Genomic DNA, 24,685 nt, shown 5'->3' with positions numbered 1-24,685 from the left:
ATAACTTTGCAATCATCGTAGAAAAGGTTTAAGTCGTAGTCATCTGGACACTGTTTTCAGAATCAAGACGTTTCGGCTCATAAGGGATTACAAGGTCTAAAATATAGTCTGGAGCCAGGCCATGAAGAGCCTTAAAAGTAATCAACAAGATCTTAAAATCAATCCTAAAACAAACAGGGAGCCAATGTAAACAGGCTAAGACAGGTGTTATGTGATCGTACTTCTTGGTCCTGGTTAAAAGCCTAGCAGCTTAGTTCTGTACAGTCAGCTGACAGCCCTCCTTTACAAATCACATTGTTACTGTCGCCGATATTTGACAGCAAGATCGACAGTTAGGTGTTGCCTAACTCAGAGGAGCAGTGTACACAGTGGAAAAGTGGTCAGTTGCCACACTAGCACACATGATGTGGCTGTGATGTCAGAATGTGTCGGGCAGGGGAGCAGGAAGTGATGTACTGTCTGATGTAATACAAACATCTGCTCCGTGTAATGTTGTGTGCTCTGATGTAGTGATGTTTGAAAAGTGTGTGTGTCTCATTCTGCTTTTCAAGAGAGGAGCTTTTCTTTATTACCCCAAGCTAGAAAATAACAGAAAAAATGTGTTTATCAGGGGATTCAGGAGAAAAAACACAGCCAACCTCTCCTTTTCTATTTTAAACAGAAAATTACATGCACGTCTTTTCCTCTGCCTTTCTCTCCATGATGCTGCATGCGTATCATCCTCCAGGCACAAGCCTTTATTACTTTATGTATCTGAGGTGCTGGGGGAGACGTGTTTTTTGTTAGTTTTTTTTTTTGGTAAAGAGCTGAAGGTCTTTTGAAAGGAGTTCAGTGTGATATCTGGGGGGAGTTGTAGAGAAAGAGGATCTGTTGGTGTGCAGGCGGGCAGGTCTGCGGGGCTGGCAGGGAAACAGAGAAGGCTGTGTGCTGGAGGAGGGGAGTGCGTGTGAAAATGTGTGTGGTTATTTGTGCCTGACATGACATGTACAATAAAAAAACCTTGTTCCCTACATCAGCCATACAACTGATCCCTTAATTCATGTTCCACACATAAGTAAATAATAATAAGCATTACATTCAAGCAGCTTTTGGGGAGATGTTTTGGAGAGTTTAAGTTTTGAGACAGCCTCAATAAAAAGTAATCTATCATCAGCTTTTCAGAGATGATGATGCCAGAGCTTTGGTGTGTACAGCGTTGTGTAATTGAGTTTATATAGGAAATATGTGGCTTCGTAGTATTTGTGTGTGTGTTTCATAACAGCCTCATGGGACGCTTCTCTCCTCAAAGCACACTGCTCTCCATTTTCTGCTCAGGTCTGGTCAGATTACCTCCTGACTGAATCAGCTTATTGAGAAAGAGAGAAAATGGATCCCATACACACATACCGACCCATAACTATGTCTCCTGTGTGAGAACGCCCCTCTCAGCCACCACGCTGCCTCAATGCATATTTATTTTGGTCCATTTCAGTGCAGAGACCTGTACACTTTCACTTACTGTCGAGCAGACGTGGAAGATTGGACAAAGCTCAAGCTTACTGGAATGGCGCCTCCTGGCTGCTGAAGATTTACTGCTTTCACCTGAGTGACTGTCTTGTACTACATCTGTTAAGCAAGTTGAGTTAAGCAAGTATAAAAGTGCAGTTCAAAGGTGGCTGTTTCAGTCTTATATGCAAGTCTTTGGTGAGGATATCTTAAAAGGACAGTTCACCCCCAAATCAAAAATACATATTTTCCTCTTACGTGTAGTGCTATTTATCCATCTCGACTGTTTTGCTGTGAGTTGCTGAGTTTTGGAGATATCAGCCGTAGAGATGAAAAATACTTTTGAAAAACTCAACAGCAATGTCTCTTTCCAGAAATCATAACCCGGTTACTCAAGATGATCCACAGACCTTTTGTTGTGAGCAGTTTCATCATCCAGTTTCACCAAAATCAGTGAATAAAGCTATAAAAGTTGTGTGTTTTTGTACAGTAATCTGTGAGGCTCGGCCCCCAGAAACGCTGCGGCATCTATCGTTTTTCAAACAAAATTTTTGTCTCGTGTGGTCTGATCAAAAGGAAATTCATCAAATTCAGTGCCCCGTATCACTAGTTTCACCAAAATCCGTGAATACAGTTATAAAGTTGTGTTTTTGTACAGTTATCCAGTAGTCAGTGAGGCCCTGCTGCCTTCTCGCTTTTCTGCCACAAGCGGACAACACACATGAGCAAAGCAGCAGATGTTCAAGCAAGTGTGTCCTATAAGAGCGTGGTGACACAGCATGGGCGCGCTGTTGTGCTTATTGCATTTCAATATTGTGCACTGTACAGCAGTACACATACATATGTGAAAAATTATAATGCTATTGTGGAATTACATTTTCATGTTTACATTATCATTTGAATATAGTCCCGTATACGCTTCCATAGTTTTCTGTCACAGGCTGAAACTATAAACTCTTTAACAACTTGCTCACGTCAACTACTCCCCACTGATTCATATCCTGTTTCTCATCTTCCTCCTCTATTCACTTTAATTTTCTCTTATCTTGGTAAACCCACCTCTGTATTCATTCTAATCACACAATCAAGATACAGAAATGTTGTCAGGACACTCTCTTGGGCTGTTGTTCTCCTTAGTAGTCATTAAGTGTTACATTGATCCAGGAATTCAAATGTATTTGGTTGTAGTGTCAGCCAATGTCACTCCTTTTACAAAACAAGTCCAACTGCTATAACTGTCACTTGAATTTGTATTTAAAGACTCTCAAACACAACAATTCTGCGATATAAACAAATACAAAAATAATCTCTAATGTATACATGAAAAGAAAGGGCGGGGGAAAAAAAGAAAAGACATACTTACACTAGCACATATACTGTGCATACATCTGCACGTACATATAGATACAAACATATCTGCATACACAAGTATTTACTGTCCTGCTTTCCACAGACTCCTGTCTTCTAATGTTATATAGTAATTCAATTTAATTTATCTTCAATGTAATATATACAAAGTCCTACTTGTCCTATGTTGCATAGCATTAATGTACGTGGAAAGACCACCCCATCTGTTCAGCCCTAACTCTGAATTACATTTTTGCAAACGAGGCAACAATGCCAAGCTGAATAATCCATTCATGAAAAGATGGTTCACTTGGAGTCTTCCAGCCTCTTAACAAAGCCTGCCTGCCCACCATTATTAGCTCTACAGTCCACTTTAATTAGTGGGTCAACTTAGACATATAGTGTAGGACTGAAATCAGAATTATAACTTGAAAAATCACAAATATATTTATGGACCGTCCACCAAAACAGCCGAACTAAAAGACATTCCCTAAACATATGCACAAATGTTCATTCAGATCAAAAACTCAATACCTACTGCTGCCTTAGCACTGCTCACTGGCCAACAAGAGAAGACTGTGCAAGATGCTGCTGCTACAGTCTTCCCTGGATAAATGATGCTAAAGGTTGCTGACATTTATATAGTTTGTGTTTGTTTGTCTCACAGCACCTGAACAAGACTTACAACACAGACGTGCCCCTGGTCCTCATGAACTCCTTCAACACTGATGAAGACACGAAGAAGATCCTGCAGAAGTACACACACCACCGTGTCAAGATACACACCTTTAACCAGAGCAGGTGAGAGAACGTGCTAATAAAACGTCAATTACAAGCCGTGTTAAGTAACAGTGGAAACACTCCTGACAAGCACTGTGCTGATACACAGTTACATCAGCCAATACGACGCGGATGCTGAGGTTATTTTTGTGTCATACCAGACATTAAACTGGGAAGAAGACTTGGAAATAAAATCCAAGAGCCAAGAAAACGTGTGTGCTAGAGTACACAAAAATCAGTGTCAGTATTGGCTGATCTATCACACACTTACACTACCAGTTAGCAGTATTGAACCCAAACATACTGACTGAACTCAGCTTCCTATAATAATGAACTGGCTATATTCAGTATCTGAATAGCCAGTGAACAGTCCCCCTGCTGGGTGATGCTTCTGATTCTGTACTGAACCGCAGCATCCGGACAGGAAATGTCATGTAATGTATGGAGGAAGCCATTAATATTTAATGCCTTGGTGTCTCCAATTCGTCAAGTGGAACTTGCTTTTTACTATTTCCCTTGAATTATTTAGAGCACTTGTATGTTCTGTGTGCAGTACAAAGCAGTTTTGGACAGCAGCAGCGTTGGCGGGGGAGGTAATGCAGCGCTAGGATTTAATGTCAGCACAGACAAAGTGGTTGAAATGTCAATCAATAGGAGAACAAAGAGAAGTCTGTGGTCGAGGTAGCGAGAGTAATTCATAAAAGGCAAATTAAATTCACTGCTCATCGCACTATCTGGTGTTCCAGCTGATGAGGGGAAGCAATTTTCTTTATCCACCAGACAAATCCCCAAATTGTCTCGTCACTTACATTATTTTTTTAGCCAAACAAAACTCCCTGGTTACCTGCCAAAGTGATGAGCAGAATAAATAAACTTAACAGCCCCATTCAAAGGTCTAACACTGTTTTTTTAAATTCTTTTTAAAACGTTTTTTCAACCCAATTCCTGCAAAGATCCCAAAAAATCCAGCTAAATATATCTAATAAAACTAGCTGTTTCCTTGTATTAACTAATAAAAAGTAAATAAAATGAAATAGCTAGAAATGGATGAAAAAGATTGTTTCTTTTTGTTTCTGATACTGATGTAAAAGAATTCAAGTGTTTCTTTGATAAGACGTGTGATCATTTTCCTGTGTACCCTGGAAAGAATAAGTGTTCCTTCTGATGCAGAAATATTGCATCCAAGAAAGGAAAAATACTTTTGTGGACGTAACAAAATGTTCTAAGACTTGGATCTGAGATGACATGAAACCTTTGAAGTCTATGAGCTCATATCAGAACCATTCATCTGAAACATCTTCCCAGAACAGTCGGCTGGAGTGAAACCTCCATTAAAAAGGCTTCCGTGCCTCCACTGTGCAGCTCCTTTCACCTGACCAGCTCATCTGCTCTCTGAAATATCCTCAAACTGCCAAAAACACATCCAGCTCCCACTCACCCACGGAAGTTTGTTAACTCAACCTGACGCAGATCCTTCTTAGAAACCCTTTGATCAGTTTAATGCACACAGTGATGATGGCTTGGACTCTTTGGCTTGTTGCCTCCCTCATCTGCCTTCTTGGAAAAACTTAAAAAGTTTAACTCCTGACGGCGTGGTTTGAAGTCCTGCAGTGATATGAAAAGAAGGAATTTACGTGGCACCTGGCATGCCACTTTGTTGCAAAGTTTCCGTGGCTTTACCTCAGATGTGGAGCAAAGAAGATTTCACTTTGTCTGTTTTCTCTTTGTGCTGTTTATCTACTTAACATGTGCAGTCTGAGACGCACAGCTCTGCAGTGGGTGACTGAATTAAGTGTTAATTAATCTGTTTTTGGTTGTAGAACTACGTACTTATACTACGTCACATATAAGAGATACAGACCTTGTACGTACTAACAGAAGGGGAGAAAACCGTTCATAGAGCTCTACCAGGTGAGCTACCGGGGCGAATCAATTTAATCCAAGTGTAAAGTTGCGATAGTAAAATATAACATCCAAGTGTCATTTTTGTTTTTGAAGACAGTGACTCAGGTTTGAATCCAACCCGGGGCCCTTGGCTGCACTTTAAACTTGGATCAAATTATATTTGATCCCACAATTATTTTGCGCCAAACGAAACTGGTTTAATGTTGGTTTAAAGCTGCTGTAGCCAATATTTTTATATTAACAACAGATCAAATAATTACATTAAATGTGAAAGGTGTCACTTGCAGTGGAAAACTCACAGCTCATTATTTTGGTTTTACAGCCCTCAACTTTACTGCTTTGGTTCAGACTCAACGCTCTCATTGCCATTATTTGTCAAAAAATCTCTGAAAAACCCACTGCACACTTCCTGTTCAGCACCAAACGACAGATATTAGCGACTAACTGTTGAACATTGAAGTGAAGCATTTCAGCAGCTTAAGCAGCCTAAGACAAACAAAAACATGATGGCTGATTTTACTGTGGACTTTCCCCCCCCCTGTCCAGGTATCCTCGCATCAACAAAGAGTCCCTCCTCCCTGTGGCCACAAACTTGAGCATGAATGGGCAAAGCGCAGAAGGCTGGTACCCTCCGGGGCACGGCGACATTTACGCCAGCTTCTACAACTCGGGCCTGTTGGACCAGCTGATTGCGCAGGGCAAGGAGTACATCTTTGTGTCCAACATCGACAACCTGGGAGCCACCGTCGACCTCCACATCCTGCACCACCTGGTCAGCCAGCCCAACGGCAAGCGCTGCGAGTTCATCATGGAAGTGACGGATAAGACGCGCGCCGACGTCAAGGTATGTGGAGGAGGAGGACTGGGTTTATATACACTGTACAGTAAATGGATGTGATGTTCTGTCCTTGTTTCATGTGTCAGTTTATATGTGTCATTATTTTGCATTGTTTCTTTGTAGACATAAGACATCTTTGTACTAATGCAACCAAAACAAATCAGTATAGTAGTGCATTTATTACATCCAGTAAGCAAAGACATTCACAATTTAACAGAAGCAGTCTTTTTGTATGGAATAAATGGAGATTAATCTCATTGTAACATTGCTGCGGGAGAAAATGATCACTGTTGTTGGTTGTTGTTTTCATATTTTTGGCATATTTTCTCACTTTCTGATATTAGTACACAGATAGTTTTGGTTTTATTACAGTACCTTTAATAATGTAAATAAAACCTTTTGGAAAACATTCTTAATGTAGTGGCATTATAAAAAAAATATTTCTCAGGGAAAGGAGCAGTGTTTGTGTTGAGTTTTGAAGTCAATCATTCACACATCGAATGTGTTGTAAAATAGATGACTATGATTTTCAGGGTGGCACGCTGATCCAGTATGAAGGAAAACTGCGCCTGCTGGAGATTGCCCAGGTCCCCAAGGCCCATGTGGACGAATTCAAATCAGTTTCAAAGTTCAAGATCTTCAACACCAACAACCTGTGGCTGTCTCTGGCTGCTATCAAGAGGCTGCAGGAACAGAAGGCAATGGATTTGGAGATTATAGTCAATCCCAAGGTGAGTGAAGCAGGGACCGAAAAATACAGTCATTAGAAAGACAGAGTATCTGAAGTGTAGCAAGGTTTACCGTTGATTCAGATGAGCCAAGGATGATTAGTAAAGGATTTGGTCCTAGATTTGAGGTAAATACCTTAGAAATATTGTCAAAAAAGCCATACCAAATGGGTTAAATTTCAGAACATAAAGAAAAACTATGGCTTAAAGTTACTTCTGAGGACTAGCATCTATCACATATGGCCATCATTACGTTACTCACTGCTACGTTACAAAGATTTTGGTGACTAAGCCTGATTAACACAGCTTTCCAACAGTGTCTCATGAGGACAAGTAACATGAGTCTTAACCCTGTTATGTCAGCTACAAAGAGAGGTTTTCAAACTGTGAGGCACATCTCCCCAGGGGTTGTGGGAGAGACATGAGGCATAGACGCTGCTCTCTAAAAACAACGGGAAGTTAGTCATTGTAGTTTGGCGCTGTGATGTGGCCCGCTCACCAACACGGTCAGCAGTTGCAGCAGCAGTGGCTGCAGCTCATGGACGCAATTAAGGTACTTAAGCCCGATTGTCGCAATTTGTGTGAAAATTTGTACTCCTTACTTTGACACATAACTCAGTCAAATCTGAACACGCAGATATGATACGCGTATTTTTAAATTCAGTGGGACTTTTACTTCCCGAGGATGTCATTATGTCCAATGTCCATTATGAATAAACGTTCCTAAATTTGCTTAGAAATCATAGAAAAAAGATGCTCCAGAACTTGCCTGAGAATCGTCACGTTTTTAAGTTTTCTTCAGCATCAAAGTAATGCAGTGATAGTTGTCTGTACGTCCATGGATACATTGCTAATAGTGAATTCTGCATACTTTTAATGGTGCCAATGTGCGCAAATGTAAACAAATATAGGCTAAAAAAGCTCCATGGCAACATTGTTTACATCCCCCAAAGCCCCCATATTGTAGGAATTGTAGTTCCAAAATTTAGAGCAAACTCGGGGTGTTGGGTGGTCGCAGTTGTTTCAATTTTGTCTGTCTCTAGTACCTCATGTCATCTACATTTCTATTCTGTATGACAACACAAGCTCTTCTCCTCAGTCAACTCAGTCAGAGGAATACTATCAGTCTTCTGAGTTGTGCTGCTCTACTCTTTATGTTTCTTCCTCTTCATTCCTTTTTAATAAATGATGGACCCCATCAGAGTGAAATGACTCATAAATGTCCGCTGTTGGATCATCCATGTATGAGCCTGAAGCCTTGAGGGGGCCAATTCAAAGAAGGACCACGTCACGATATCTGATTGTGCAATAGATGCTCAGATGAAACAATTCACTTTCAATAACTAGCCAATCTCCCAGAATATTATCATCTGTTCTGTTTTACCACGTCCGTCCCGTGGCGGTAGGAAACATAGCTGTGAATAGTAGAGCAGAGAGATATCTGCACCACTCTCCTCTACTAAGACCACCACTTTTGAATAAATCATATCTCGCTCAAACGAATCCAAGCTTTCCGAGGAAACCCATATTTTAAAGCCTCTCTGTGTTTCTGCCGCCCTGCACGGCTCGATTTTCTGAGCCGTTTGTTGTGAGATTTTTGCATACAAAGGAGAGAAAAGGAGCTTCAAACCAATCCAGTTTTCCGGTCACCTCTCTGGTGGCTCATCTGCCCTACTTGGACTCCAGTTTAAGCTGCGTTTGTGTTTAGAGGGAGAGTGTATGTTTGTGTGTGGGATGGCATAAGAGAGACAAAGCCGAATATTAAAGTTTCATTTCCCTCACAAATATTTTACTTCAAAGGTCACGGCGCCGACTTAACATTTAAAGCTGCCTCTCGTTCTACTTTGCTTACTGAGCTTGTTTGTCCAGCTCTCATGCTCATTTGCATGTAGTTAATTTCTTTAAAGTCTTTTTAATGAGGCAGAGGCGTGTTTAAAGAAATGAAAAGAAAAATGGGGAAGCAAAAATTGTTTGAATTAACATGAAGGAAATGTAAGCATAATTTTAAGGCTCCACGTCTTCCCTGCACATGTTTATCCTTTATTGCCCTCCGAAGCTCTTGGTGACAGTGCGGCCCTGTTAAAAACAGTGCGGCAAACAAATTTGACATGATGTGACTTGATGTTATTGGTGGAAAAGCACTGCCTCAGGGTATGCAAATCTGCAACCAGCAAATTCACTGCTGAACCCCAGCCTCATTCCTGGTTGTTGCTTTCTTGGCCTGTAGATGTCATTTTCCAGCCCTTGGCTACAGAATCGCACACCGTGACATAGCGAGTGTTATGTAACTGGTGATAAGTGTGCAGAGCTGTGTGGCTTTACATAAGTGTGTGGTCCCATCTAGGTAAGAGTGCAGCACTAAAACTGCAGGGCCCCTTTTATGTCATACAGTACTGTAGCCCCATATATGTTAATACAGTGTGCACTCGTGGTACTGAGAGGCACTTAAGATAAAAGCCACCATGAAGTGGTGAATGTTACATAACTCCTTCTGATAGTTATACCTGAGACCCAGATCATTATATTATTACATTTATACAGTTATATCACTGTTGTCCTGTGAAACCTTTCAGTCTAATTACTTACTTACTAAGACACTTTGTCATATTCACTTCTGTGGTTTCAGGAAACATTATCACCTCTTAAAGTATCTACAGCCATGCCAGCAGCTCTGTGAGGCTCTACAGAGGTGCTTTATGCTAAATGCTAACATGTTCACAATGACAATGCTAATATGCTGATGTTTAGCAGGTATAATGTTTACCATGTTCACCATCTTAGTTTGGCGTGTTAGCATGTTAACATTTGCTAATTAGTGCTGAACACAAAGAACAGTTGAGGCTGACGGGAATGTTGTTAGTTAATATTGGACAAATACAAAATTTTGACCTGATGATGGCGTTGGAGGAAAAGTTAAGGGATCACCAGAGTTATTAGGATTCATCTTCTGGGGACCACGAATCTACAAAATGTCATGATAATCCATCCAATGGTAGTGGTGGCCCGACAGACAGACATTGCCATCTGTACAGCCATGCAGCAGCGCTGAAACTCCCTGCTGCTGTAACTGAAAACTACCAGAACCTGGATGTTCGATATTTTTGGAGAAACAAGGTTTTAACCAAATGAGATGACAGTTCTTTTTGTTCACAGTGAATCACAGATGTTTTAGATAAAGCGTCTGTGCTTCTGCTGCACAACAACTTCCAATTCAAATTAGTTTTATTGGCATGACTGTTCAGTAAAGTGATAACTAAAGAAGAAGAACATGAGCTGTGTAACATGATTCAGCTTTTTTTTTAAATGTAAAATGATTTAAATGTTTAATTTGGAAATCAGTTGGCTTTCTGTAGAAGTATGGTTTGTGTTTGTTTTGGTGTGGTTCCTTGTGGTTCATTAATGCAGTAACTTCTTCTTGACGATATGAATGAGAGCACTAATTAAACACTTCTTGTTCTTCGTGTTGCTGGAAACGAGCAGGCAAAAACATTTTAAAGAATCAAGTAACTATTCCACAACAACCAACATGTCTCCTCTCCTCCTTTGGGTTATCAGACGCTTGACGGCGGGCTGAACGTCGTCCAGCTGGAGACGGCGGTCGGCGCCGCCATCAAATGCTTCGACAACGCCCTGGGCATCAACGTACCTCGCAGCCGCTTCCTGCCAGTCAAGACCACGTCGGACCTGCTGCTGGTCATGTCCAACCTGTACAGCCTGGAGGCCGGCTCTCTCACCATGAGCCCCAAGAGAGAGTTCCCAACAACGCCGCACGTCAAACTGGGCAGCTCCTTCACCAAGGTGATTATAATAAAAGTGGAAAAACCATGCAACAAAAAGACACAGAAAACCAGTTTAGTTACTGTATTCATAGTCTGCTGTCCTTATTTTGGACTGTATGGGAGGTGCTGTGATGATTTAAGGTGCTATGTGGACCTTTTTCAAAACTGTCATTGGCTCAATAGTAAAACTAAACAGCATACATTAAAAGTTTAGTTCACCCAAATCACAAAAAATAAAGTGTAAAAGAAATGTACCACTTTCCCCTTCTCCTGTCTAGCCATGTTTTATCTAATGGAGGTGAATAGCATTTTATTTGCTCAAAGCATCCAGAAACTGTGTACAAAAAATTGAAAGCAATGTGCCTTTTTGAACACAGTGCCTTGAAAGAGTGTTGTTTAAAAAAAATTTGAAAAAGTAATTTTTTAAAAAAGTACTGTTTTATGCTTTAACTGACCCAAAAGTGATAACAGGAAATAAATACATAAGATAATTGTTGAAATAAAAAATTGTTTAATACAGAAGTAAATAGATAAACAAATCATAGATCCAGAAAAATATTAAATGATTTCTTTATTTATTCCTCTTTGGAAAAATTCATCATTCTCATTTATTTACTGTATTCATTCATGTATTATTTCATATGTCACTTTCGGGCCCCAATTCGATCTGCAGCTTTAGTTTTTTTTTTTTCTTTGGCTTTACTGAAGAGGATAAAGATCTCGGCCTCACTCTTTCCATCATTTGCTTTTGAAATAAAGTCTCGACATTACAACATTTCCCTCTAAATACAACTGATTTCCCATCCAGTCCAATCTGGTGGCACACAATTAAGAAAATAATGTTTAGAGGATTCCAGTTCTGATTGTATATGTTGTCGTAAATGTTTACATGATACTAAAAGATTAAACTTCTGGGGCCTCAAAATTAAATTTTCTAGATGTCAATATGATGTTTTTTGGTATCATTGGAATAATTGAGATCTTGACTAGAATTTAAAATATGATTCAGTAGGTTTAAATGTTTTGCCAAAGGATCCATGGGGCTGAAATGATTTGAATAGATTCTAAGACTCACACACATACAGTAGGTTTTTTTACGAATTTCTTCTTATGTCCGTCTGCGTTCAGGTTCAGGAGTACGCTACCCGCTTCGAGAGCATCCCCGACATGCTGGAGCTCGACCACCTGACGGTGTCTGGAGACGTCACCTTTGGGAAGAACGTTTCACTCAAGGTAAACATCTTCACTCAAATTAAGTTTTACTACAAATAAGATGAAAACCAAACATCACTGTAAGCTTTCGTGTGAAAGAAAATCGTGTTTTAAAAGGTTTCAAGGGCATAAATGGCAACTACCCATAAAATGTAATTAGTATTTGCTCTAAATGTGCAGAAGTCTCTTCAGTTGAGCGCGATAACCCAGAAAAACCATTGCATTATTTATTCTGGTGCCCACACTGAGGGTGCAAGATGCTAGAGATACACTGTGGGTATTAAAGAAGACCACGATGTCTGACTTTTTTAATTTCAATATTTATTCATGTGGCAGAGATGAAATGCGAAGAGACACTTGGAGCAGCTCGAGGTGCCGAGTTGCAGAGATCAATCTTTAATTTTTACTGACCTTTCTCTGTAGCAAGTGTAATCCTGAGAGACTATAATCTGGTTTCAACTCTCAGGTCATGTACATCTTAACCAGGGATGGAGAAATCAACTAAAGTTACTTTAAAGAAATTCTACTCAAGTAAAAGTAAAATTACTTGTGTAAAAATGTACTGACATAAAAGTAAAACATAAGTCAGTTAAAATGTTCTCAGAGTAAACGTTAGGGGGAGTAGAGAAAAACATTATATGATAGAACCATTAAACTGAAGAACACCTTAAGGCTAGAAAATGAAGTGCATTAACATGTCAATGTCTACAGACTAGTGGAACAACAAAACTCAGACTATTAAACAAAAATTAATAATAAATAAAAAGCTATTAAGTGAGGGCCATTATTAAGATACACAAATGAAATAACCTGCCACTTTAACAGCAGAATAGATCACCAGGGCAGCAACACAGAGATGTATATACAGTATAAACTCTACAGCAGCTGCAGCCACAAACTCGAAAAGAGAGACTGCGCAGTTTTTACACACAGTGTAGGGCACGCACACACACACACACACACACACACACACACACACACACACAAACTGAGTTAAATCCATGAGTTTGTTCTACTCACCTGTCTCACCGTCATTCTGCAAGTCTGCGAGGCACCAGCCCCTCTGTCCCACTAGAACCGGTCCACTCGGCCCCTCTCTCCCACTATAGCCAGTCCACTCGGCCCCTCTGTCCCTCTGTCCCACTATAACCAGTCCGCTCGGCCCCTCTGTCCCACTATAGCTGGTCCGCTCGGCCCCTCTGTCCCACTATAGCTGAACCGCTCGGCCCCTCTGTCCCACTATAGCTGAACCGCTCGGCCCCTCTGTCCCACTATAACCGCTCGGCCCCTCTGTCCCACTATAACCGGTCTGCTCAGCCCCTCCGTCCTACTATAACCGGTCCGCTCGGCCCCTCTGTCCCACTATAGCTGGTCCGCTCGGCCCCTCTGTCCCACTATAGCTGAACCGCTCGGCCCCTCTGTCCCACTATAGCTGGTCCGCTCGGCCCCTCTGTCCCACTATAACCGGTCCGCTCGGCCCCTCCGTCCCACTATAGCTGGGCCGCTCGGCCCCTCTGTCCCACTATAACCGCTCGGCCCCTCTGTCCCACTATAGCTGGTCCGCTCGGCCCCTCTGTCCCACTATAACCGGTCTGCTCAGCCCCTCCGTCCTACTATAACCGGTCCGCTCGGCCCCTCTGTCCCACTATAGCTGGGCCGCTCGGCCCCTCTGTCCCACTATAGCTGAACCGCTCGGCCCCTCTGTCCCACTATAACCGGTCCACTCGGCCCCACTGTCCCACTATAGCTGAACCGCTCGGCCCCTCTGTCCCGCTTATAACCGGTCCACTCGGCCCCACTGTCCCACTATAGCTGAACCGCTCGGCCCCTCTGTCTCACTAAAGCTGGTCCGCTCGGCCCCTCTGTCCCACTATAACCGCTCGGCCCCTCTGTCCCACTATAACCGGTCCACTCAGCCCCTCTGTCCCACTATAGCTGGCCCGCTCGGCCCCTCCGTCCCACTAGAACCAGTCCGCTCAGCCCCTCTGTCCCACTATAGCTGGTCCGCTCGGCCCCTCTGTCCCACTATAACCGGTCCGCTCAGCCCCTCTGTCCCACTATAACCGGTCCGCTCAGTCCCTCTGTCCCACTGCACTCCACTCCTTTTCAAACACTGAGCTAAATGAGCCCTCGGCAGTGACTGACAGGGAGTATTGTCACAAACCGCAGAAAGGCCTCACACACCTCACTGAAGGTAGAAGTTCTTACGTGAACGTAGAAATCACCTCTGGGGGATCCACCGTGAGCATTTTAGCATTTGGCATGTTAGCTAGACCCAGCATGCACCTGTTGGTCACGCAACATCGTGGGTGTGTTTTGATTTCGGTCACTTAGCGTTCTCGCACCATAACCCACAATGTTGCGATCCTTTTGTACTGTTCACAAACTGGACATGACCGCTCCTCCCGACCGTCTGCAAGTGGACGTTTACATTTAGAAGATGTCCGTTTTCCTGAGTCACCTCTCTGGACATGGAGCTCTTCTCTCCTGCGGCTGCAGACTCACCAGCAGCTTCTTCTCAGCTGCTGATTTGACTCCTGAAATGAAGCGAAGTACAATACTGAAGTACCCTGAAAACGACTTTGTTAAAGAGTAAATGTGATTCGTTTCTTCCACCCCTGATTTTAACAAGGACGTAACAGAAGCTTTCAGTGTCAAAGTCTTTGAAAGTAACTGGCCCTGCTGGTGATTTATTGCTTTAATTAGGTCCTGGTTTGAAAGTGTCTTCCTGCCGTCCTTTCTGTCTCTGACAAACAAAACCTAAACTCATCGCTCTTCCTCCTTACAGGGCACCGTCATCATCATCGCCAACCATGGAGATCGGATTGATATTCCAGCCGGCTCCATGCTGGAAAACAAAATCGTATCTGGCAACCTCCGCATCATGGACCACTAACGCCTTTTTCAGCCCCCTCCACACACACACACACACACACACACACACACACACACACACACCCTTATCATGTGACCCAATTGGCTTTATCCCAGTCATGTGACCTGTTTGTCATGTTTACCGGACACCAACAGATTGTGAGAGGAAGTGGTTTTGCCCTTAAGGCTGTGTGTGTTTTCATGTGCAGTGCTACTCTGCAGTTTAAACATTAGAAAGTAGTTTACATGGTTGATGGTTGGGAGTGCTTGTAGCTGGGACATACTGCCCTCTACAGGCTGTGTATTATATCATATAAACATTTAATAGTATTAATAATGAGCTACTCGCAGCTGCCACTTTAAACAATGACCTATATCCATGAGAGAGAAAAACAACAGCAGATTATATTTTTTATTCTTCTTTAACTGTATTGAAGTTGACTGTTTCTTGGCAAGATAGTAGATAATAATACTATATAATAATAATAATAATAATAATAATAATTATTATTATTATTATTATTATTATTATTAATGGGGATACTAATGGGACTACACATCAAAGAGCAAACCAGATGAATTTATCATCTTCATCGTCAGTGTGCTCTTACAGCACTGCTAATGCAGTCACATAGTGTACTTACATAGAGAGGTAAAGTCATGGTTTCTGAAGTTACTGAAGCGTTTTGACGCACACAGACGTCACTCTGGGACTCAGCATGGTTCCACAATTCAGCTGTGCAGTTACGTTTTGGTAATCTATCCATTATCTATACCTGGGCCGTGAATTTGTCTCACCAAAAATGTTCTAACAATGTTCTTGGCTATTGCACATTTATGAGTGTAGCCAGACGGGTTTGGGAAGGTGTCATTAGGAATCCTTTTATTTAAACCTGCATTCATTTATTTGTTTTGGCCACCTGGGGGCAGCACAACAAGCATACATTGACATCATCAACTTTTCAGTTTATATGGCAAATGTGTTCGCAAAAAGTTGGCTATTTACACATCTAGCAGACGCAGAGCAACATTATTATTCATCAGGAGTCGTGTTTCTGGCCAATATTCACTTTTTGGTCTCCACCAACTCCTGATCGAAATATCTGACTCTTTAGCTGCTAAATGCTCCACTAAAGTATGTTCGCCAGCTCGTCGCTAACTTTAGGTGCGTTTCCATCCACCACTGCATTTTTAATTTGCGCATAAAAAAAAAGTAAAACTAAAGTTGAAATATGGCAAAAAGTTTTTACGATTGGCCAAGGTGTAAAAGTTGGTGTATCGATAAAAGCAAAGTGCAACAAAGTGCAGTGGAAACAGACTTAACGAATAAATCATGATGTACATGACGGCTGTGACTTAAGCTTCTACTGAAGAGACGTTCCTAAAATTAATACACGAATCAAACGTAAATGCCATATTTCCACATTTTAATTATGTAATCTCATTGTGCCCTCTTCTGTAAAGTTTTACGGCAGCCTACTGGAGAATTGACGCCAGTAGTGGATGGAAACGTGCATTAATTCACATTTTCTTTGCGAAACTTTTGCCGGCCTGTTGTTTGGTAGGTAGCACAGAGTGAGCTCAGCTGCTTTCTGCATCTGAACATTACGCTGACGAGAGCGGTGAGACTGAACCAAAACAGTAAAGTTGCAGAAAACCAAAAGAATGAGCTGAAAGACACTAAAAAGCTCCGTAGAGCTGAGGGGAACTGCACAGTCTGGTGATAATAATCTAAAAATATTAATTAGAGCAGCTTTAAGTTAAAACATCAAAATCACAGTTTTTACAGGATGACAACAACACGTGATGGATTTGTGGAAACATGCAGAAACCAAGTCTGAAGTGAAGCTTGTGCTAAGAAATAAATGGGAAATAACTGTGACTTCCACATAATGTAGAACATACTTCCACTGGATAAATTCACACCTCCAGTCGAACCTCCCAGGAGTTTGTGCCATAGAAGAGAACATGTTACAACTGATGTGATGCCTGAACAACCTCCGTTTCTGCCTGTTTGGTGCCATTGCGCTTTGACATGATATTCCTGGATGAAGACTGTAATGATCCATATCAAGGCAAGATCACAATGCCATGAAATTATATGTAATAAGTGAAATTATATCATTTTAAAGTGGACCTTTATTTGTGATGTAGATGATGAAAAATATCAACAATGTTGTGCATTATTTTTGTTTTTATCCAGTATGTTTGCTCACATTTTGACCTTAATGTTTGAAACCTCATGCCTCCATTACAGTGTCAAATCTCTCCTGCCGCCTCTGTCCATCCCATCATTCAGCATTAACACAAAGCAAGACAGGCGGTGCAGTGATTTCTGCAGTGTTGGTTTACACACACACTCACAGATTCAGACTGTAGACATTTTTAAAACGTGTACACAAAGTTTCAGTGTGAGAATACTTGGGTCCGACACGTTCGGACCAGAAGCCCGAAAGCAATAAGTGTTGATCTGTGACGGTGACGAGGTCTCAGCCCAGCCCTCAGAGCTGAATAAAGTGCAATATGAAATAATGAGCATATGTCATCTGTTGTATCTGTACACCCACAATCACTTCATTCATCATATGACCTAATCCAGAACAGGGATTCAGACTTATATGTGAATAAATAAAAAGTTGAGGGAATAAAATTATCATTAGTGTGATGGTTTCAAAAAACAGTAAAAACACAACTGTGAGGCAAAAACACATCTGGTTAATTCTGTAACTTTTCTAGTGCTGCGTCTTCTTCGCCTCATTGTGGTGCGACAAGCCGCAGTGAGCTCATTACTGCCCAACGATGAGCCCATTCCACACTCACTCTGTTAAAGAGCAACACACAGCCCATCACAATATCTTAGTCCAAGGTGACGTCATTAAATGTCATGTTTTGTCCAACCAACAGTCCAAAACCCAAAATATTTACATCACTATAATGTAAGACCAAGAAAAGCAGCAAATTCTCACATCTGAGAACCTGTTTGGCATTTTTGCATTATTATAAGCATAAGTCAGAGTTCATAGGTATTAAGAGCAAAACTCCCTAAAGTATCAAAAATAAAAGTACTTATTATGCAGAATCCCTTTCAGAGTGTTATATTATTGTAGACATTATATAATATGGGTTATTATTACTGATGCATCAACCTGAAAGCAGCATTTTAATGTTGTTATGGCCTCAGATTTATCCGGTGACCCTTTGGAGGGGCCCAAACCTTAGGTTTGGAACCACTGGATTAAACTACCAAACTGTATATAAAAGTAGTTAGGAATTAGCTCCACCTCAAACAGTACACATTAATGCATCAGTGACCAGTAACAATCGAATAATGTCATATATGCTAATCAGTCACAGGGGCTATTTTACTGCAGAATGAGTGTTTTCTTTTGATGAGAAATATGACTTTTAAAAAAGCAGGATTCTGAATGCAGGACTTTTACTTATAAGTATTTTAAACTGTTGTATTGTTACTTTTACTTGAGTAAAGGATCTGAATACTTCTTCCACCACTGAGTATTTCCCACTGAAATGCAGTGGAGTAGAAAAGTACAAATACCCCAAAACTGTAATACATTACTTAAGTAAATGTACTTATATGCTTATCTTTGAGGCTGAAGTTTGTGGTGATGTCGTATTAGATTGTATTATTTATATTATATTGTAAGGGCATGAAAACTTATAATGCAATGTAACATCACTACAGACCATGGCCTCAATCTGAACAAAACGTCCTCTTCTGTAACATTTAAGGTCTCACAAATGTGCAGAATTTAATTTCCTTCCTTTTAAAATATACAAAGCACTGAAACTTCATGGCTGTCATTATTATTGTGCACTATTCACCTCTCTGTTTCCTGTTTCTGAGCTGCAAAACAAAGAGACTTTGTTAGTTTTTGTAATCATATCAGGCTGCTGATGCAAATGAAACCCAGCACACGGTGAAATGTGTCACTTTTACACTTTATTCTTTAAAGTTGTTACAAAAAAAAAAGTGTTTGCTGGAAACATTCTTTGCTTTCGCCTTTACAAGCACAAGGAGACTCTGGACTGGAGAAGAAGAGCGAGTGGAGGGAGGTGGGGCGGACTGACGGACATGTGTTTGTGTTAAAAACAGGGTTGAGATAACAGAACAGAGACAGAGTGAAGCCCTTACTCACACACTTAATCCACAGAGAAAGACACGGCGCCTCAGCGTCCATGAAACAAAACTGGGTGAAGGAGAGGCAAGACACAAAACCTTAAATCCAGAATAGACTTTTTTTTTTTTACTTAGAGGTATCCTCAGAAGACCTTAGCAGTGTGTGTGTGTGTGTGTGTGTGTGTGTGTGTGTGTACATGTGACACAGGTCATTGTTTTTCTCCCTGAGGTGAGTTAGTGTGAGTTTGCAGTCCGAGCACTGGGGTGATGAAAATGAAAACTACTGTGTGGACAGATGGACACACGCAAACTGAAAACTGCACACATACAATCATCATGAACACATAAATTACAGTCTCTCTCTCTCTCTCTCTCTCTCTCTCTCTCTCTCTCACACACACACACACACACACACACTACTGATACCTGCAGAAGCTCTTGTGTGCACTGAAGAACGTGTTGTGGACAGTTTGGAAGTGACTGATCAGTGAAGCTGCTTCACCGTTGGGACGTTTCTACAGTTCGAGTGTCTCGTTCTTACGTAGCTGTGTGAGTGAACTGGACGAAGCCACAGTGTCGTTGCAGGGTGTGTTGCGTGTACGCAGCAGCAGTCTGGGAGAATTAGTGCTGTCACAAAATATCAGGACTGTGTTGTCTGCGCTCGTTGTTTAGTCTCAGTCTGTGTGTGTTATTGAAGAGGTAGTGTCATGACTACTTTACAGTTTGGGTTATTTTTTGCATTCGTATATATGGTGCCTGTAGTCATTTTTGATCTTTCAAACAGTAGCTGACATAATCTAACCACAAGGTCCATTTAGTAGCTTTTTTCAAGCTTTCGATCACATCACATGATCTTCCTCAGCAGATGGGAGTTTGCCCAGTTTGTCCCGAGCACTTTAAGGACTTCTGGAGATGTTTTTTATTTTTATTTTAAATGTATTATTATCTATATTTTTATTTCTGTCTTTTTACTTATAGCATGTCAAATCTAATATTTTTTGTGCATTCAAGAAATGCTGTACGACCTAAGTAAGTTTGATAACATTCACAATATTCATGTAATTATTTGGAGATCTTATGGCGAGTATTGGGATGGTTTGGTCACCACTGGGAGCGGTGGGACATGGTGCTTTTTGTAGATCAATACAAAATTGATCACAAAAACATTATACTTCAATTATACTTCGTCGTATGTGTGTATTTTGTTTGTCTGTTTTTGTCTTCTAAAAACAAAATACGTGGATTTTGAAGGCGAGAGCTGAGCAATTTGGGGAAAATATCTTGTACCGAGCATTATCACAGTATTTATCTTGTTTGTACATTAGTGGAAAAAGATAAAGTAATGCAGTTGCTTGTTATTTAGGTCCTCTAATGTTAACTAACTACAGCTGAGTACATTTGTTGGTGTCAGCTGTCATTATAGCAGGAAAAATCTTACATAATTATTTAAGTTATAAATAAAATCCCTCCCTGTTGGCCTTGGGGTTGAGGCAACGACCATGAACTGCATCGTCTCATCTTTCTAATGACTATCTAATAAAGGCATAAAATGCCCCAAAAATATATATTAAAAAATAAACAAATAAAATCATAGCTCTTGTGATTAAAAAACATCTCTCTTTCAAATCGTGATTTTGATATAAAAACAATTAATATTTAGCGCTAATGTGGGCTAAACTGGTCAATTTTCTATAGAAAATTAGAAATTTATGTAGAAGTTGACTTTTCTCCGACTACCTGGTTTGGGAGAATCTAAATAACAAGCAACTGCATGCAGAGACCTTATTAACCAGACGACAGCCAAGAGTTTCTTTTTGTTGTTTGGCCACCTCACAGAATTAATGTTTAATAATTAAATTGCAGGCCTTAATTGTGGTCTACTTAGTTTTTAACAAGACACGCTTGTACAAAATTTATCACAAATTGATCTGTTGGCAACAACGCCTCAATATAGCTGCTGGTGAAGTTAACAGTCACCAATTAAACCGCCCTTACAGCTTGTTAAGACACTGTTAATTGCACTAAAATTGCGGTTGTGATATAAATACAGCCGTTTAGCCTCAGTGACCGTTATTAGAAAGCTATTAGAATATATAAACATAACAGCTCTCATCCTAGTTTCCAGTCTACAAAAAATAAAAGAAAGAACAGGCAGTCCTGATATTTTGTACTCACATTGTCGAGCTCGTCACCCCTAAAATGCTCCATGGGGACCACTTCAACACACTGAAAACAAAACAGGAAGTGAGTACACACACATCCATAGAGAGAATTTTGTAGCTTGAAGCCATGCATGTGTTTGTGTGCATCAAACCTGAGTCAAACAGCTACAGTTGTCTTTTTTTTAAAATGTGTGATGGGACTTCCTGCACCGTTACAAAATGACTTCCCTTCAACTGCAAGTCCCCCTTCTCACTCACACATTATGGCTCAACAAATCACCACTAGTATTTAAAATCATGCCCGAAATGGTGCAGGAAATCAGCGTTTCTCAAAATAAAATCAGCCTCTAATAGGACGCACGATCACTCATGACAGCAGCATCTTACAATACTGGCTGGAGTGAAAGTTTTCATTTCATTTAGATGTCCGTTAAGAGTTGAACAGTCAAGATGTTGTTGCAAGATGCCAAAAGTGATTATTATTTATTTCTCAGCTCAATGCTAAATTTAATACTGATCGGAATACTGTATCTGGAAAAATATTGATTATCATTCTTGCTGTAACTGTGCAGGTAAGCCCCAAACCAGACACTGTCATTTTAACATCTGTATTCTTATTTTTGTACCATGAGTTTCTGTTTCCACTTTTAATTTAATAAAAAGTATCTGACCAGATCTGGTTTGTGTGTGTGTGTGTGTTTGTGTGTGTGTGTCTGCTTACTCTGCTACATAGCTGCAGTATCATGGCTAACCTGTGAAAAGATTCACTCACCCACAGAAAACGTTTCACTCTGACTTTAAAGGGAGGGAGCAGTCATTCAGGCTGTCTGAGCATTACACAGACGCCTAGAAGACTCAGTTTCCCATAATGCTTTAGGAGGTTTCCGTTCCAAATCTATTGCTTTGAATGTGAAAAGGCCTTGAAGGGTGAGGTGATGCCTAATGAGACAGAAGTATAACTGAAGGGTTAACACACAAAGTGAGGGCACGCCAGAGGACGGGGTGTATAAATACAGCAAACAGATCTGAGAGGTGAACATGGGGGAAAGACACAGAACGAAACCCTCAGAACACACCCAGAACTTCATATCTGATTAACAATATTTTCAAATTAAAATGCTAAATAGTATTGAAGTTAGACATATCTGACAGATAAAGGATGAAGCGATGGTTCCTGGGCCATAAATAAACATCTTTGTTCAAATTAGCTCTAAGAGATGTACACAGATGTATATTGCAACAATAAACATGAATAAAAACCGCATGTTTGCACTACGGTATGTTAGTAATTTAGAAAATACTGTTGTTGAAAGTTCTTTCCGAGAAACAAACAAAACGTTTACCCAGCAGTGTTCTTTGTTTGGTTTTTGTGTCTCTGGTTTCACATGAAAATATAGAAATCTTTGTTGTCATTCATGAAAAAGCAATACAAAGGTCACTTAAATATGAGAAAGAGAAAAAAGTCCAGAAAAAAGTTTTTATCTTAACTGCAGAGGAAAGAAAACAAATCTGGGTTGCTCCCCGTTTTCAATGCAGGGTCAGCGTCCAAACAAAAAGCTCCCCGCTCCGCCTCACCCAAAGGATGGTGCGAAGTGTCCCCCTGCTAGTCGAGGGGTCCCTGGAAGATGAGTCTGACGTAGCCCTGCTCACCAGTCAGCTGTTGGGCACAGAAGGGGCAGGCGGCGTGGAAGGTGTGTGTGCCGTGCGGCAGCGGGATCTGACTCCAGAAGCCTGCCGTCTTCTCTGAACAAACATGGCCGCAGGGGTTAAAGGCGTGAGTGGGCGGGGCGGCGTCTACGTAAAACCCCGCCTCGCAGCCCAACCACAGCGGCACGTACGGCCCTTTAGCTCGGCACATGGGACACTCCCTGTGCCGGCCCTCTCGGCCCTCCCTCTCCTCGCGGTGGTTGCCCCAGTTGTGGTAGCCGTGCACATGGCCGCACTGGAGGTAGACCCAGGGCTGCTTCTCGTCCGGCGTGTCCTTCCGACGCATGGAGGGGAAGGCCAGGGTGTTGAAGCCCACGGGACACTGAGGGCGGGCTGCGTTGATCTCCTGCCGCAGCGCCTCCAGGTGTTTGAGGGTGGGAGTGCGCGCCAGGCCTTCAGCAGTGCGCCACAGCAGAGTCGCACCGCAAAGGTCGATGAGAGAGCCGTCGACCAGCTCCTGACTCTCAGACTCCACCTGGAACAGAGAGAGGTTATAGAGACGGGCTGCTACAGACAACAGTCGTAGAAAAATACAAAACACAGCAGGTGTCACTAAACATCAAACAAGATGAAGAGCCACATTCTGAACTTATGATGGCGCCAAATGTTATTCCAAGCAGCCCCTCCACCCCCAGATAATATTAAAGAGGCCTGAAATCTGGATACTTTCCTATCCCTAATTCATTCATCTGCTCTATTACTATACTATTGTGAAGCTTTGTATCATTTAAGTTTCTCTACACGACAGTCTAAAAGCTCATTTTCATGAATTTCCTCTACTCCACCAAGAAAATTGTTGTATTTATTCATTTATGTATTTCTTACTTTTTCTTGTCCTAAACATTGTTACATTTTTAGGTCACTGCATCTAAAAAAAAAAAGAAAAAAAAAACCCACTATGAGTTACTTTAAATGATAAAATGTAAACTGCACTTCAGGTCAGATTCCCAGAAATAATACTGAAGACATGACCTTTGTTTCTCCAATGGCTGCCACGGCCCTGATTACAACTCATCATGACTCAACATGAAGGTCTGTATGTCACACAAAACCAGAAAAAAGTAAATGTCATGATGGTGTTAGATAAAAAGTCAGGAGATCACCAGAGTTAGTACGATGTCATGTCAATCCATCTACAGTAATAGCTGTTGAGACCGACCCACGCTGGGGCCCCTGCAGCCCCGCTGCTGGCTTGGCTAAAAATAACCATAATACATTCACTGACTTTTCAGTTTATTAGTTTGTTCCAGCCTTACTTCTGTCAAAATACTACAAATGGGAACTCACCTATTAGGGTGAACGTAGCCTTGTAAAATGACAATATTAGGGATGCAACTATTTATTAAACGGTTATTTTAGATTATCTAACAGATTTTTAACTAACATATTATTATCGATGAATCTACTGATTATTATTTTGATTTATCATTTAGTTCATGAAAAGTCCACAAAATAATGAAAAATGTCCATCAAAGGTCTTGTTTTGTCCAAAAAACAGTACAAAACCCTAAAAATGTTCACTTCAGAATGATATAAAACACACAAAAGCAGGTTATATTTCATTTCTTTCAGGGTTTTCAAAATATTCCTACTTGTATTTATTTATTTTTTTACTTTTTACTTTTTTACTTTTTTTTTACTTATATTGTAGTCCAGTCTCTGTGATGGACTAGCAGTCACCGCCACACCTTTCACCCAATGCATGCTGGGATAGGCTCCAGCCCCCTACA

At 41.1% G+C, this 24,685-nt stretch overlaps 2 protein-coding genes across 5 annotated transcripts in view; one reads left to right on the top strand and one right to left on the bottom strand.

The window, feature by feature from the left end:
• The window catches only part of ugp2b (UDP-glucose pyrophosphorylase 2b), a 36,967-nt gene extending 19,484 nt beyond the window's left edge, over window positions 1-17,483 (top strand). For both annotated transcript variants that reach the window (XM_044213620.1, XM_044213619.1), the window contains exons 5-10: window positions 3,500-3,633; window positions 6,064-6,361; window positions 6,889-7,086; window positions 10,639-10,881; window positions 11,991-12,095; window positions 14,863-17,483. In XM_044213620.1, coding sequence (XP_044069555.1) covers window positions 3,500-3,633; window positions 6,064-6,361; window positions 6,889-7,086; window positions 10,639-10,881; window positions 11,991-12,095; window positions 14,863-14,970 — 1,086 coding nt within the window. In that variant the 3' untranslated portion in view covers window positions 14,971-17,483. The remainder of the gene's footprint in view (window positions 1-3,499; window positions 3,634-6,063; window positions 6,362-6,888; window positions 7,087-10,638; window positions 10,882-11,990; window positions 12,096-14,862) is intronic.
• Window positions 17,484-18,896: 1,413 nt separating this feature from the next.
• The window catches only part of peli1b (pellino E3 ubiquitin protein ligase 1b), a 49,747-nt gene continuing 43,958 nt past the window's right edge, over window positions 18,897-24,685 (bottom strand). For all 3 annotated transcript variants that reach the window (XM_044213622.1, XM_044213621.1, XM_044213623.1), the window contains one exon: window positions 18,897-23,430. In XM_044213622.1, coding sequence (XP_044069557.1) covers window positions 22,852-23,430 — 579 coding nt within the window. In that variant the 3' untranslated portion in view covers window positions 18,897-22,851. The remainder of the gene's footprint in view (window positions 23,431-24,685) is intronic.

The sequence above is a fragment of the Siniperca chuatsi genome, linkage group LG11 (genome assembly GCF_020085105.1).
Source record: "Siniperca chuatsi isolate FFG_IHB_CAS linkage group LG11, ASM2008510v1, whole genome shotgun sequence".
Classification (NCBI taxonomy): Eukaryota; Metazoa; Chordata; class Actinopteri; order Centrarchiformes; family Sinipercidae; genus Siniperca; species Siniperca chuatsi.
The sequence above is the reverse complement of the archived record's forward strand: the minus strand, read 5'-3'. Positions and strand labels throughout refer to the sequence as shown.